The 15369-nt window shown below is 36.3% G+C and overlaps 2 protein-coding genes and 1 long non-coding RNA gene across 21 annotated transcripts in view; 1 reads left to right on the top strand and 2 right to left on the bottom strand.

Annotated features, from left to right (window-relative positions):
• Positions 1-10682, top strand: part of LOC113045312 (muscleblind-like protein 1) — a 33230-nt gene extending 22548 nt beyond the window's left edge. For 8 of the 19 annotated variants that reach the window (XM_026205610.1, XM_026205609.1, XM_026205620.1 and 5 more), the window contains 4 exons: positions 5491-5582; positions 6096-6140; positions 6709-6780; positions 7894-10682. In XM_026205610.1, coding sequence (XP_026061395.1) covers positions 5491-5582; positions 6096-6140; positions 6709-6765 — 194 coding nt within the window. In that variant the 3' untranslated portion in view covers positions 6766-6780; positions 7894-10682. The remainder of the gene's footprint in view (positions 1-5490; positions 5583-6095; positions 6141-6708; positions 6781-7893) is intronic. The other 11 variants (XM_026205619.1, XM_026205618.1, XM_026205612.1 and 8 more) reach the window with 5 other exon arrangements.
• On the bottom strand, positions 628-4791 carry LOC113045316 (uncharacterized). The gene is made up of 4 exons (XR_003275973.1): positions 4522-4791; positions 3786-3829; positions 1080-1176; positions 628-894 (listed from the first exon to the last, which is right to left on the bottom strand). It is a non-coding gene; the product is annotated as an uncharacterized LOC113045316 (long non-coding RNA).
• An 869-nt stretch (positions 10683-11551) lies between the features above and the next one.
• On the bottom strand, positions 11552-13524 carry LOC113045314 (delta-like protein C). Its single transcript, XM_026205627.1, has 5 exons — positions 13261-13524; positions 12917-13156; positions 12467-12527; positions 12065-12304; positions 11552-11849 (listed from the first exon to the last, which is right to left on the bottom strand). The coding sequence occupies exons 1-5, from the start codon at positions 13309-13311 to the stop codon at positions 11644-11646; spliced, it is 798 nt and encodes a 265-aa protein (XP_026061412.1). The 5' UTR covers positions 13312-13524; the 3' UTR covers positions 11552-11643.
• Positions 13525-15369: the final 1845 nt, after the last annotated feature.

Genomic DNA, 15369 nt, shown 5'->3' with positions numbered 1-15369 from the left:
ATTACAGACGATCTCTTTGCGCCGCAAAGCAAAAGTGCTGTCCATTAACTTTGTGATCAAGATTTTTGTCAGCCATCTGAACTTCATCTATAATTCTTTGCCTTTGTTGTTCGAGGCTTGAAGCATCTTCACCTCTTGGGAAATTTGGAAGGAAATTAATCTCTGCCCTTTTTGGTCTTTTGATGTTCGTGTGAGGGGCATCTTTTTGGGGGTAGTTTTTACTCCTCTTTCCAGAATTTACAGCAACTTCCTGAGATCCAGCACGAGTTAATTTTGTGCGGTAGTTGCCCATCTTAAATGTTAGGCTGTTCTTCCATCCATACCAACCTGCACAAGAGCCTGGCTCTTTTAGACAGGGATGCTTGTTGACAAGGGCTTCTGCTACCATAGAAATTTCCTTAACATTAGGGTATGCTTTATAGCCATGCATTTGTTCTGCTAGGGTCTCAAGAATGTTGTGCTTTTGTCCTCTATTTAACTTCAAAGTCTTTCCTGTTGTCTCGTATGCAGCATTTCCCTCAGCAAGTACAAGTTCTACTTCAAAAGAAAAAGTGGGCACTTGAAAAATGCAAGGCCACATTTCAGTCCTCTCTGGAATCCTTGCATGTGGCAATATTACTGTGTCATCAGATGCTACAGAACTAGCATCATTCTCAGATCGCACCACTATAAGGACAGCCTTCTGTGGAAGTTCCTCAATGTCTAAAAGGGAACATAGTTGCCCATTGAAGTCAGGATCTTGGTATGATAGGGTAAAGTCAATGGTGAGATCAAATTTCTCTTTTATCTTTGTTTTTAGCTCTTCCACAGATGCTGGACGTGAAGATAAAGTCATCTTCCTCACAATGTCAGTGGATGTATGGACATGCAGGAAAAAGTTCTGCGCTTCCATTCCTGTAAAAAAAAAAAAAAGAAAAGAAAAGAAAAAAAAAGATTGTCCTTGTTTTTCCCAACCTCATTTAACATGACTGTAAGTCAACATTTCTAAATGCATTTTAGACATCCAGGTGTTTGATCAAAATGAACCTTTTCTGTGTTAACACCAAATGTCCATCAATGTTGTATGCTGGGAGACTTACTGTGTCATTTAGTTCTGATAGCTCATGCACAGAGAAGTTGTCCAATGATGTCAGCTTAAATGATCTTAAATGTTCAATGTACCAGCACTCGTAGGACCTGCACAGAAATGACACCGAGTTATTTACAAGAAGTATACGTTCAATCTTGCAAAAATTAGGAAGTCCCCCTGACTGTCCTGCAGAAACAAACATTCCATTCGCATAATCTGTGCCATCTATGGAGACCACTGATGTGCTATATATATTTTGGCTGTCTGTCTTGGTCTTTATGAAGTCTGCCGCCACTTGAGGTAGAGTAGTAACCTGCACAGAAGTAACACTTCTGGTTTGTATTTGGGGTTTGAAAAAAGATGGGGCATTCATATGAAAAGCCATCATGGACTGATGTCTATCAGCAAGAGTCTTCAAGACATTTTTAAAATTTTGTGTGTCATGCATCACCCTTTTAAAAAAACGATGTTTCCCTTCGAACCTCATGGTCCACAGATGAACCAGAGGCCCAAAACGCTTGATCAGTTCCGGGTAATGTTCAATGTAATGGTGTTTTGGTCTGAGATTAAATTCTGGAAACACAGCGTTAAGAGCCTGTCTGTGATCACTTATTTTGGTCTGCAGGTACTGAAGGGATTCCTCTGTGAAAGAAGGAGATAACACAAGCTGGACAATTTCTTTAAGGTTCATTATTATGTCCCATGTTTCATTGCCTTCTGGGACCTTACTTCCTATCATCAAGGGTAATAATCTCAGCAAAGCAGAATTTTCATGTCCATTTCCTCCAATACTTAGTTTGGTAACAAAACTCTTTGGGATTGGCTGTGGCTTATCAATCTTGTCAAAATGCTGATACGGAAATGTGCGAATCTTTGTGTTCAGATATTCAAGCGTGAAATACTTCTGCCGAATCAATTCACGGATGCACAAAGCCAACTCAACAGGTACAACACCCTCAAACAAATCATGCAGTATATCTGGCGGGAAACCTGTAACGGTATGAAAATGCTGCAAAGCCTTGCTAAGAGGACACTCACCCACAACACCTAAATGAGCTACATTTTCTTCCTGCACAACTTTTTGGACATGTAGATCATGGGTTTCCTTCTTTCTCATGCTGAACTCTCCTTCAGAAACTTCGCTGATCTGTATTTGGTCTGTAGTACAGCAACAGAATCTGCAAACGTATTGTCCTCGAAAAGACTGCACAAAGCCTGCAAGACCATGAGCAGCCAAGTTATCAGCTGCAACGCACAACACAGTGCCCTGAACACGCTGACCAAGGGTTTTAATGAAAATGCCATCCTGTTCAAGAGTTTGCAAGTCTTTCAACAAAGGTGACAGGATACTTTCATAACCACACCTCTGCACGTCAGATACTTTGCATAGCAGCGCTAGCTGTATGACATGTAGGCTGGACCTATACTTACTGGGTAGGTTTGCAAGCAACCAATATACTGCACAAAGCTTGTGGATTTTTCTGGATGTGCCTAAAGGATTTGCTATTTCAAGGTCATCCATATACAAAATGAGTGACAATTTCAGCTCTCCTGCTTCTGCCAAAAACTGGTTCTCTTTAAAATAGGTTCCATCTTCATGAGACATGTACATTCCTGGTGATGACGGGTTGCCTTGAATTTTTTCATTAAGATCAGTATTTTTAAACATAGCTTGAAGCATTTGTAGTACTGGAACATATACCACTGTGCATTCTCTCAAACCTACAGTATATTGTACTGGCATTACCAGAGGGTAGTTGCTTCTCACAAATGTTTTCCTTCGCTTAGAAGTAGACAGCTCTGCACCTTCCGCAGTTGCCCTGACAAAAACATTACTTTTCATGATAGCTTCAACTAAATCATTAAGAAGGACATCACTGATTGACTGTTCGTGTTCTTGAAGAACCGTCAGAATAGAGTCTCTCACAAGAGGTTTGGACAGTAAGAATATCTGCCCCAAATTCTCAACTATGTCTTGTATTGCCGTCTCTGAAACATGAAGAATACTGTGCATTTTTAAGAACAAAGACGACAAGTTGCTTTTTAGTTGAGCTTGCAATTCACAAGTATCATAAGTCGACTCAAGAGGAATATAGTCAGGACTTTCATGCTCAGGAGGACTCTGAGGAAAGTCAGCAGCTTCAACTTGACCCAGCATTGTGGGGCTGTCAGTTTCTGTTAAGATAATATCATTCTTAAAATTTGACAAATGAGCATCAGCATCTGGATGATGCCTACTTTTGTGGGCATTGAAAGAGGTATACACATTACTGCAATAGTGACAGTCTTTATATGGACAATCCACCATCTCATGTTGTTTTAAATGTGCCCTTAAATGACTGAGGATAGTTTTCCCATTAAATGGCTGCTTGAAACCACATTTAGGACAGATGAATGAAACCCTTTCCATTGGATTGACATCATGCTCCATCTGAGTATGTATTCGTGATAAGTGTATTTTTAATGCATTTACAGTCTGAAATGTGCGAACACAGTCATCATGGACACATGGTAATGGACTGACTGAGGAAACACTGCTATGATGTAAACGATAATGTTCCAGTACATATGTCCTTTTATCAAAGGCAGCAGCACAAAGTTTGCACGTCCAAGCCATTGGATTTTTGCTTAAATGGTTCTATGTACACTGTCCGCATTCACATTTTAGTCACTATATTGCAATGTTTCCATTGTTGTTAATAGTTTTTCAACATACCGTACTGAAAACGCTGTATGCTGGCCAGCTGCTTCAGTTTTAACCTAAAAAAAATGAAGATTCAAAAGTTAGTTAGGTTGCAATGTTCACAAAAAACACTTATCAGTATACAGTCTGCTTTCTAAAGTGTTAAAAGCTAAATACCAGCATAGAAATGTGTAATAGATAATCTTAATAACACGCACTTCTGCATGGACATTGGTAAACTAACACAGTATGTAATGCATTTATCACTGTGGTACAATACAAGTTAAAGTAACAAACTCTGTAAAAAAAAAAATTAAACATGCATACAACTTGTTAAAGTAAAAAAACGTAATTAAGGTAGCTTGTTTTAATCTGTGCTTTAACATTGACACTCTGGTAAACACACCAAGCCAACGAATTCGTTCCAAAATATCTATATTTACCAAAAAAATATAGGGACAACTGTGACCACCCAATTTTTCTAAGTAGGAAAACCCCTGCTCTAGCACATCACGTTTGTTGGTCGTCACCACAATTATTAATGATTTTTTATTTATTTTACCGCGAAACGCGAACCCCAACTGTGACTATGTTTAACAAGGATTATGTCATGTTAATTTCATGCCCGAATTCAATGATTACCGGTTTGCTAGTTTGCGATGGACATCATATATAATTTTAAAGGCATAAAATAAATCTACTTTCAAGACACCAAGTGTGCAGATAATTGTAAAACGACAGTCAAATATAGTGTTAATAGATTACTTACCAGATTAATGCTCCCAAAACCAAAATCGATATAACAGCAGACAGCGTGGTAAAAACGGAATAAAACTTTGTCCGATGATCTTCGTAAAATTGCTGCATGCTACAGCGCGTGTATTCACAGAATAATGCCACTGTGAAACCTGTTTCGCTATATTTTCTCAACTTTTCTTGACCAAAAAAAAACGCACCCGAGCAAGCAGACCAAAATGGCGAACTCTCTCCCAGGCACAGATGAGCATGTGCGTTGAATGCACATGGATGTGACGTCAGGCGGGATAGTGCTATGACAAAAATCAATTAAAGCGTTTGAGCACTGTAAACTTAAAAATAAAAAAATTTACACATGACACAGAAAATTTGAGACTAATGAACTTTTTTAAATTTTTAAGTTATTACAACCCATTTTATTTATCAAACCTTTACTGTTCGGTCTTACAGTGCATGAATCCATTTTCCAAACCGTGTTTTTAGCTTGTCCTGAATCACTAGGGTGCACCTATAATAAGTGTTTATATTCAGACTATTTTAGATTGCTTCGGGGGTACCGCGGCGGAGTAACCCAGTACCGTTGTGATTCTTCACAGACATAAACAGAGAGAAGTAGTTCCGGCTACGATGTTCTTCCACAAGACTCAAGCAGTTCTGTTAATTAACCGCTAGAGCGTCAAAATTTACCTACCGCAGCTTTAAATGTTAAAGTAGTACATGGAAGCTGAAACCTAAATGCAAAGTTTATGAGATGCCATGCCTTTGTTTCCTTCTCCTTGTAGCTCATATGAGACTTTACCCGTCCTTATGTCTTCTGTAGAACAGTCTCTCTTGCCACCACTTTTGGTTTGCTGTTTGCAGATATCACCTCCAATGCTCACTTTTCTTCCCATACCCCTCTGTGTCCCCCCACTCATTTTGTTTGTGCACCTGTTGGCCACACTCCCTGTATGTGTGCTTATACCATTTTCCCTCTGAAAAGTTCCCATGATGCACGGCGCTTCCCCGGCCGCTGTGTCCGCAGCAACCACATCTGCCACAAGTATTCCCTTCGCATCTGCATCAGCCAATCAGGTTTGCTCTTTTATAGCCTTTTCTCTCTCTCTTTCTATTTCTCTCACTCTCACATACACACTCTCTCTCTACCTTTCTCTTTCTGTCTGATGGATGTTTCTGAGTGCTGGGGGCCATTTATAGTGAACTCTCCCCCTTGTTGGCCTACACAGGTTTTTGATAAGTCGTACACTTTTTGTGGTACTTCAAACAACAGATTCACAGTGAAAAAGTTTATTTGACCTGTAATTTTCTCAATGTATACATTAGCTGCATACTCTGACTGCACTACAAAGACTATGCATGTGTAAACTGAGTTGTTTGAAGTATCTTCTGTACAGACTTTGTGCACAAAATGCACTAAAAACTAGTCTGAAATTACCTCAGTGCTGTAAAAATGGTGTAAAAATAAAATTGAAGCCCAAGAAAAAAATATGAATTTCTATTAAAGCAACGTTACAGTAGCATTTCTTGTTATAGTTGATGGTTATAGATAGCATTTTAATTTGTTTTTTTGTCCTTTTTTATTTTGAGGACTCTTCTCTATCAAAGCTGACTACCAACGAATACATGCAATTGGTATGTATGAGGTAGTTTTTCTTAGGCTTTTGCTTCAGGTACATATTTGCCGGCTGTGAAGAAAAAATGTTTTTTTTTGTTGTTTTTTTCTATTTCACTTTGTTGTTTTGTTGATCAAGGAACAAATAGAATATCAGTCAGCTTAAATACTTCTCATATGAATACTATCACATGTCTAAACGATACAGTTATAAAATAAAAAAATGGGTGAGGTTTTCCATGGTTTGAAACATTAGATGTTTGTAGAATTTATAAAGCAACTTTTTGAATACCTTCAGTTCTTGAAATAAAAAGTGAAGGTCAACAAGTTGGAAAACTGGAATGTGCATGAGAATTCACTGTCTTCTCTCTGTCTCACTTGAGAAAGATTTATACTAATAAGCTACGGTTCATCGTTCTCTTGAATGGCATTTCTGAATTTGTGTTGTGTTTGACTCATTCTCTTCTTGACTGTCATGGGGAGGGAGTGAGGGTGAGGGAGAATATATTAGAATCTGAAAGGATTTTTGCAAAAATAAAGGTAATAATGGATCTGGTTTCATTCATTTTTCTCTCCGTTCACCATCAGATTCCAATAATATCTGCAGAGCATCTGACTAGTCACAAGTACTTGACACAGATGTAGTTCCAGTCCACAACAGTAAGTGATTTTTATTGAAATTCATCACAAAAACTATTATATGGCTTCAGAGCACTTTTTGCATATTTACACAGCTTAGTTAAAGGTGCACTAAGCGATTTTTGCCAAATGATGTTGATATTTGAAAGCACCAAAACAAACACGCCCATAACTCAACAGGACCACGCCCTTATTTTGAAATTTCCATCCCACTTGTACGTACACCACCATGGCAACAAGTGAAGCATATTCAAAAAAAGCCAACACGGATAAGTTACTCACGTTACTCATCTATCAAGAAGAAACAATGCAACATCTGTGTCCGATTCGAGCCCTTCTTGCTCCTTGAGTTTTTCTCCAATTGTTGAAAGCTGCTGCAGTATTTACGCAGGTCCTACCTCTTGCCTGATTGTAGTTTTTTTTTAAATATATATAAATATATGTTTTGCTCCTCTGATATTTTCCTTTTTTATCTGCCATCTCTCTCTATTTATAGACGATCTGCTAATATCCATCCTGTTATCTCAAATTGAGCGCTCTCTTCTCTCTATCATTACAAGATACGCCCCCTCCTGCTGATTGGCTACAACTGGGTTTTAGGAATTGGCCCGATGCTTTGAAGTGTTTTTCAAAAAACCTTTGAAGGGATTGTACACCTAAAATTATCATTCTTCCATCATTTACTCACCTTCAAGTTGTTCCAAACCTGTACGAATTTCTTTCTTCTGTTGAACACAAAAGAAGATATTTTGTAGAATGTTGTTAATCAGACAACTGATGGTAGCAATTGACTTCCATAATATAGACAAGAAAACTATGTAAATCAGTGGCTACCATCAGCTGTTTGGTTACCAGCATTCTCCAAATGATCTTTTATTCTTGCTTTGACACACCTCAGCCCATAACAGCATGCAATTAAACATGTAAATGCATTCATGCCATCTCTGGGCAGCATTCAGCTGTGTAAATTTGGCAGTAGAATACAATGATTAAGTCACTTTTTTAACTTGTCATTGTATGGAAAATATTCTTCAACATTCGAAATTATTTAATTAATGACTGAATTGTCAAATTTTGACTTTAATAATTATTCTCAAGTGTTCTAAATATGCATTTTTTTCTGCTTTTCCACAGATCAAAGGAATGCGCTGTTGCCCCGGACAAAAGGCAAACAAACAAAATATTTTTTTTTTACGTCAAGATCACCACCGGATAGAATATAAAATGAGGATAAGAATTTGGTCATATGTCATAGTAGGGTTTTACCGGGGTGAAACTGAATGTCCTTCCACATGATGTATAGAATTTGAGTGAACTACATCATTATGTCCCAAAGGATGGCATTTTTACTCTCAAGTCGGATTAGTAGAAAAAGTTATTTTCATGTCTGACTCAACACCGTTTTGGCATGTTAGTAGACCAAGAGATATTTTTTGTGATACACACCTTGATTTTCTTGATTTGTCTGAAGGTTTACAAAGTTACAAAAGGTGCACCTTAAATCGAAAAGCTAATTGAACGTCAAAATGGCACAAAACATCCTGCAAAATAATTAATCGTATGTAGTTTTCTCTATCTTTAGTTCTGGCTTCTACAACTAGACTGTAAGCGGAGAGTCGAGATTGACAGATGAATGTTTTGGGTAGAAACTGATCACCTGAGACTTTTCAGAAGCACATTCTTGCAAGCTTTATGTACCATAACCACCGGCTGAATACCAGACACGGATCGAGAGTGTTATATCAACAGTGTTATTATGTTTACCAGAGATTAATGTTTTTACAGCGCTTGTTTTTATACATAATTGTTTGGGTTTTTTATGAAAGGTGCCATTTTTATTTGTTGATCATTCTTCATTAGGCCTTGTAGAACTATGAAGCCTTTTTGACTCCTATGAGAACAGGGTTGCCTTGTTCCTAATGCCCTGTTTCTTTATATTGCCTTGATCGAGAGAATGAGAGTCACGTTAGAAAACGTCAAGGTAGCGTAGATTCGGCAGTCGCATGTGGAAACAGAGCGAGTGCGTTCCAGTCTTTACCGTAACGGTGTGAGGACTTTAAAATTCATGCTTGAGTGTTTAGTTACAGATTGTGAGTTCGAGACTAGGTACACGGAAAGATGAGATTAGTGTTGGGTCAGGGTTTGTCTTCAGTTCTCATCTGTGTTGATTTTGAGTTGTTTTTGAATAGTACATGACCGCTGGATGACGTAAAAGAGTAACGAAGAATATAATGAGATGTTTTTAACATTAAGTTGTGCCAAAGTCTTTGTTCCTCTTTTGATTTTTTTATTTAAATATGTTTTGACTGGTTATATTGATCACGGAAGTTGTCTAGCTTCGTTTTACAAACAAGGCTGCTTGTAAACCAGGAAATAGATGATCATTCAAGGTACCCAAGTTACTGGCGAGGGTTTTAGCGACACAACTAAACTCGAGATGAAAAGAATCTGGATTTCAGCTTGGTTTAGGTGCACAGACTTGAAAGGATGCACGCCATTACCGTTTCCTCACTTAACGCCTTATATTTCAGTGTTTGAACCCACACAAATATTCTCTCAATCACAAATGGGAAATTACAGCGGATTCGATTTTATTCTTCACATTTATTTTACATGTATATTAATCATGTTACACTTAACGTTCACTCTTTCAAAGCCTTTGTTAGAAATATATTGTGTTGTTTGCATATAAAGATTTTTTTTTAGAATTGTTTTAGAATGTAGGAAATTAATTATTGTTTATCACTTTATTTTACATCATGTTAAATTCATAATGTTTAGCTAGTAGTGTTGTATTCTTTATTCTTTATGTTAGCTTATATTGTAGAATGTTTGAAATTTCAAGGAATTTGGTTTTGAATTTATTGAACAAAATGTTTTATCTTGTCTTAAAAAAAAAGAGTAAAGCGACAGAAAGAGAGATTATTTGTAACTACGGTAAGGTTGATATTTTAACCCTTTATTTTGTGTCGATTTAAGACCACATCTACACTTAGCTGGTTAAAGTATCAATTGTATATGCTCGAGTAAAAGAAGTTATTTTCTACTGTATGCATTTCAGAATTTAAAAAAAATCGTCTTGTAATATTAAAAAAAAAAAAAAAAAAAAAAAACAGATCCCTCAATGTCAGGCCATAATTTGCAGCAACTTTGCTCCTGATATTTCTGAATATTTAAAAATGTAAAACAAAGGAGGGAGGTCACAGGGTCGGGCCTCGAGCTGCAAACGAGAGAGAGAGCCATAACTTAAGGGACGAACGTTGACTTTTTGCACTTCTGTACATAGTCAATATAAAGAAAAGAAAAGGAACATGTATAATATTGAGATCTTATTTTGAATAATAAAAGATTCTATAACTATGAGAAATTTTCTTAGGATAATTTAAGAATCAGAGTAATATTCCAGCTAACAAATGATGCTTGCAGAAATATGGCACAGCTCTTATATTATCATTTCCGGCCATCACGTTCATAAAAAATAAAATAAAAATAAACCTCTGCGTTGCCTGCATACAGTACTATACCGACACGACCGAGAGTCAAAAATTGGCAGTACATAACAAAAAGATACTACACCTTCAAAAACACAGTATTTGTCGTATGATGGACATAAATAACTGCATGAAGAAGAAAAATTTACAGAGTAAAAAATTCTCATAATAGATAAGTACGTAGATAAGTTACCATAACTATCATTGCCACAGCATTGTGTAAATCAAGTACCTCGATCGATATCTGAGCCTGAATTGAGGCACGTTCACTGATAATCCATTCGAGTATAACCGTAAGAACAGTACAATTATTAAAAAGGCCTTCAAACCGACTCTAGATGCTAGCAAAAGACGTCCACTTAACACAACAACAGTTGCTTTGTTACTTGTTAACGTGCCTTCAGCAGGGAAAGGACACCAACCACACACAAACACACACAAAAAAACACAAACAACATGAATGTAACCGTCAAATCCTCCACTGAGGTCAGCGTTTTACTCATTTGAGGTTGCTGCACAAGAGCTATTAAACCAAAGCATCACTTTCCTTCACTAAACCCAATGCCTAAAAGCCGGTCGGCCATTGCAGACGACAAACCACAGGTGGTCCTGCCTGCTGAAAGCACTTGCTCCATCGAATCCTACACCTGCCCTTTGCTTATAGTTGCTGTATGATATTGTGCTGCATTCTAAAAGACTTGTTTTATGCACATTTATTATTGTTAGAATTGACTCTTACTGTTATGAGTAAAAAAAATCAATAAAACAAAATGGATTTGCTCAAAAGGTGTCTGTGGTGTTTCACTTTCTCTTCTTCCTAAATGCAAGGAGGGAAAACCGTTCTAAAGGGAGATCATATTTCATGTATAATGTGGTTTGCTTAATTGATTTCTAGTCACAAAATGTTGTAGAGGGCGCTGTATATTGAATTCCACATGCCTTTTAGTTGCTTAGAATCACATTTATCATTTTGAAGTTCTGTTTCTTTGTTTTAGTCCTCATATTTGTGAATGACTCAATGGAGAAAGGTGCTTTTTGCTGTCAGATGATGTAGTTCTGACATCTACGAGCAAAGTGTCATGATAATATCGTATGTTTTGGCTGTGACAGGTGTGATGGTTATTCTGTTTTATGGCACATTTGCTTTTGAATGTATGGCCTAAATGTCATACTAGCCCTTATGAGAGAAAAGAAGGTGCACCCAATTTTCAGTCGTGTGTATTTAATACGTTTTAAATGTCATAAACACTGTTGCTAACATGGCAACCTAATCCAAAGAAATAGGACATTATATTTATTTAGTTTAGTTTATTTCAAGGGGTTTCTCAACCATAACAGCCCATTATAGCCTAAACGAAACACACCTAACCAGGAAAACACTGAATATATAAATTCAAACATTAAGATCCTTGTCACACAGCAGGCCACCCCATCCCTTCTCACACATGCACTGCCAGGGATGTTTGCAGGTGCCATGCTGGCACCCTGGGTAAGGTAAGCACTCCTCACAGAGGGGGCCCTGCCATCCATACTGGCATTTGCACTCACCAGGGACACCACAGGAACCATGTTCCTCACTACATCCAGATAAGCAGATAGCTGTTAAAAACAAGAAATTAGAATAAATGTGCATTATTTTCAAAAATACAATAAAAACAAATGTATAATGTACTAGGCTACTATTATTGCTTTTTACATAGGCTAATTAGATTTTCTAAAAGGAAATAACGTGTATAAATAAATATGTGGAGCTTTTAAAGCATATCAACATTAACAATAAATAAATAATAATACAAATTTAAAAAATCACTTACGCTCTGTGCAATATTCTCCTTGCCATCCAGACAAACAATTTCTCTTTCCAGCATCGTCACAGGTAAAGTGACCGAAATAGTCATCCCGTGAACGGCAGAAAACAGAGCAGTCATCGCCATAGTAGAATTCATAGCATACCACACGGTAGAAAAATCGTAGCTCACTTTGCTCTCCCACGGACCATTTCTGACTAGTAGTAAGATCTATTTTGGTGGCGAAGTAGCCAATCTCTAGATTCTCTGAAAATAAATCATGATGTATAATTATTATATATATATATATATATATATATATATATATATATATATATATATATATATATATATATATATATATATATATATATATATACATTTTTATTTTTTTTGTATTTAAATAAAACACAAAATCAGAAGATATACCTGTTGGCTGATTATTGGAAGACTCTTCATTCCATGCTTTAATTATCACTGTGGCTGTTCCCTGTAATGACAGAAATTGTTCTTGAACAACCATTATCCAATAACAAATTAGCAGAGGACACTGTTGTCAATTGTCCAAGGCTTTATTACTGTAAACTATTTAGATGTTGGTTGCCAAAAGCAGCATTTTTTAACATTACATTCGCACATGACAATCTGACTCTTCCTGCTTCCCTTATATGGGCTGCCTTAAAACCGGCAGAACACAGATCAAAGTCTCCTGACTGGATAAACAAAAATGTCACATTAGGCATAACTGTGAAAGATGTGATTATTTCAGAATCTATTTTGTTACTTAATGATATTTGTTGTGTTCCATATCATATATTTTTTTATATTACCCTTAAAGCCTAACATGCAGTCTTTAATGTTCACTCTTGAGCTACTTACCAGCCGTTTTAAGTTAAAGGGCAAATGTATTTGTGCAGTAGTGATGGAGCTCGGGTCTGAGCTGAATGGTCCTGTCAGTCCAGTGTCACTTGAACATGCCTGTCTATATGATTTGACGTCCTGCGTGTAGTTCAGACAAACATTGAAAAAAACCTGACAGTCTTTGGACTGTTCACACAAACTGCTGCTGGTATTTGTGAAAGAGTTCACTTTTAACTCCAACACAGCAAAGGGTTTGACCTATAAAAAATGTATAAGATTGTATATCAGCACTGCTCATACATGCAAGCATTTATATTTAAGAAAGCGATTACATTCAAATAATCATGACATCACATACTCACCAGCTGCACTGATATCAAAACTAAGAAGCATGTTGAAAGAAGCTGAGCCATTTCTAATCTTATTGTCTGCTGTTGATTGAAAGCGGCCTCTGACAATATTCGAATATGAAACTAAATGGAAATTAAAATGTAAACTGGGTTAAATGTCTCAATATTGGCTGAACTGAGAAAGTAAAGATGCACACATTTCTAGCTCCAGAATGTAGAGTGCTTGTTTAAATAGGGATCTCAGAGTGGGAGTAGTGTGCTGTCTGCGAAGGTCTGGGAACATTAATCAATCATTAATGCATCAGTAATATTTTTTTAGCAAACTCTCCACATGAAAATTTTGGTTCTGATGTAGTTGATGAATGGGGTGGGGAATTTTTTTTAATTTTTTTTTACGTTTTTCAAATATAGGCTATTTGTGCTAACCCAGGACAACTGCTATATTGCTAGGACAGTTCAAATAAATACTGTTCAAAATGGAAATTTACCTTTTTCAGATTAAGGTTTTTTTTTTTTAAGTTAAATCATGCTGAAAAAAAAAAACTAAACAATGGATAGTCACATATATGTATATTTTACACTACTCTAACTATATCCCAGGCAGTGTTGGGAAGAAGTTACTTTTAAAAGTAATTCATTACAATATTGTGTTACTCCCTAAAAAGTTTGCTTGTGAGTACATGGTTGAAATGGATCAGCAAATGTCACCAGCAAAGACACTGGTTAATAAAATGGGATTAGATACATTTGTGTTATTTAATATATTTTAATTATTGCAGGTTTGCGTCATATTCTGAGTTTGCATTTCATTGTTTTAATTCATTTTTGATGAAAAATAAATCTGTTTTTTTTTTTTTTTTTTGAGTGGGATGGATTAATGGACATTCACATTTAATCTAGAACTATCATGTTCACACAGTGCACACAACACCTCTGTACTTTCGATTTCTCCCAAGATGAAGACAAGAGACTTGGCAGTCAATAAATGGGAAAACGCTGTTTTGAAAAATGTACTCAGATATTTTATTGTAAATTAAAAAGTAAAGCATTACAATACTAGTTAACCGAAAAAAGTAATCTGATTACGTAACTCGCGTTACTCACAGGTAATTTGACTTTGCCTACAGCCTTTTGCAACATTTCTTTCAAGACAAAAAATCCTCCAAATGGAGCCTAAAGTAACAATTGTAATTGGTGTACAGTAAACAAACTAAAAAACCCAGAACTACGTAAAAGGATATATGACTTTATAACTTGCAATTGCGTGTTTATATCAAACAATTCTGAGGAAAAAAAGTCAGAATTGCGAGATATAAACTCTAAATTATAAGGGGGAAATAATCTGAATTGTGAGTTCATATCTAGTATTTCAGACTATATTTCTCAGAATTGCGAGTTTATATCTCACAATTATGACTTTTTAACTCGCAATTTTGAGATGAAGAAAACATAGTTTTATGAGTTTGTATAACGTAATTACGAGGAAAAAAAGTCAGAATTGTGATATAAAAAGTTGCAATTGCCATTTTTATTTTTTATTCAGTGGCGGAAATGGGCTTCCGTATAGCAGGCATTCGTATTACACATAATGACGTACATCCGAATTCATGGGTGACGGAGGAAAGTCAAAAAGGGACAAAAGGAGTAATATTTTGACGCAAATGATTTTAAGTCAGAATAGTTTTATTCCTGCAGTACCGTTATCAATAACGCCACCTTGGATGTTTCCTGCAGTCTAGATTTCAATTTGCTGGAGTTAATAAAAAGAATCTGAAAACATTGTAGCTGTTGTTAAAGATAGACTACAAAATGTATACCAAGCATTTGCTCCAGTATATACTGATGGATCTAAAGATCCTAACACCGGGAGAACAGGTTTTGCTTTCAGTATTCCATGCTTAAACATTTCTGTAAGTAGAAGAACAACAGATCATGTATCAGTATACACAGTGGAGATGATGGCAATAACAACAGCACTACAGCACTAAAAATAATAAATAAACATCCTACAGGATTATGTGAGCACTGTGAAATGGATGAATTAGTAGAGCATGTTATTTGTGTTTGTCAAAAATATAATAATGAACGAGAAACGATGAAAAATAAACTTCGAAAGATGGG

Source organism: Carassius auratus, chromosome 27 (assembly GCF_003368295.1).
Source record: "Carassius auratus strain Wakin chromosome 27, ASM336829v1, whole genome shotgun sequence".
Lineage (NCBI taxonomy): Eukaryota > Metazoa > Chordata > Actinopteri > Cypriniformes > Cyprinidae > Carassius > Carassius auratus.
Note: the sequence above shows the minus strand (reverse complement) of the source record. Positions and strands in the feature narration are given on the sequence as shown.

Bases quoted from the DNA above. Each gene is read 5' to 3' on its own strand.
- LOC113045314 (XM_026205627.1), bottom strand. From the start codon at position 13,311: ATGGCTCAGCTTCTTTCAACATGCTTCTTAGTTTTGATATCAGTGCAG. The intron at 12,528-12,916 runs GTAAGTAGCTCA...CTGTCATTACAG, and splicing joins CCTTTAACTTAAAACGGCTG to GGAACAGCCACAGTGATAAT. The intron at 11,850-12,064 runs GTAAGTGATTTT...TGTTTTTAACAG, and splicing joins AGGAGAATATTGCACAGAGC to CTATCTGCTTATCTGGATGT.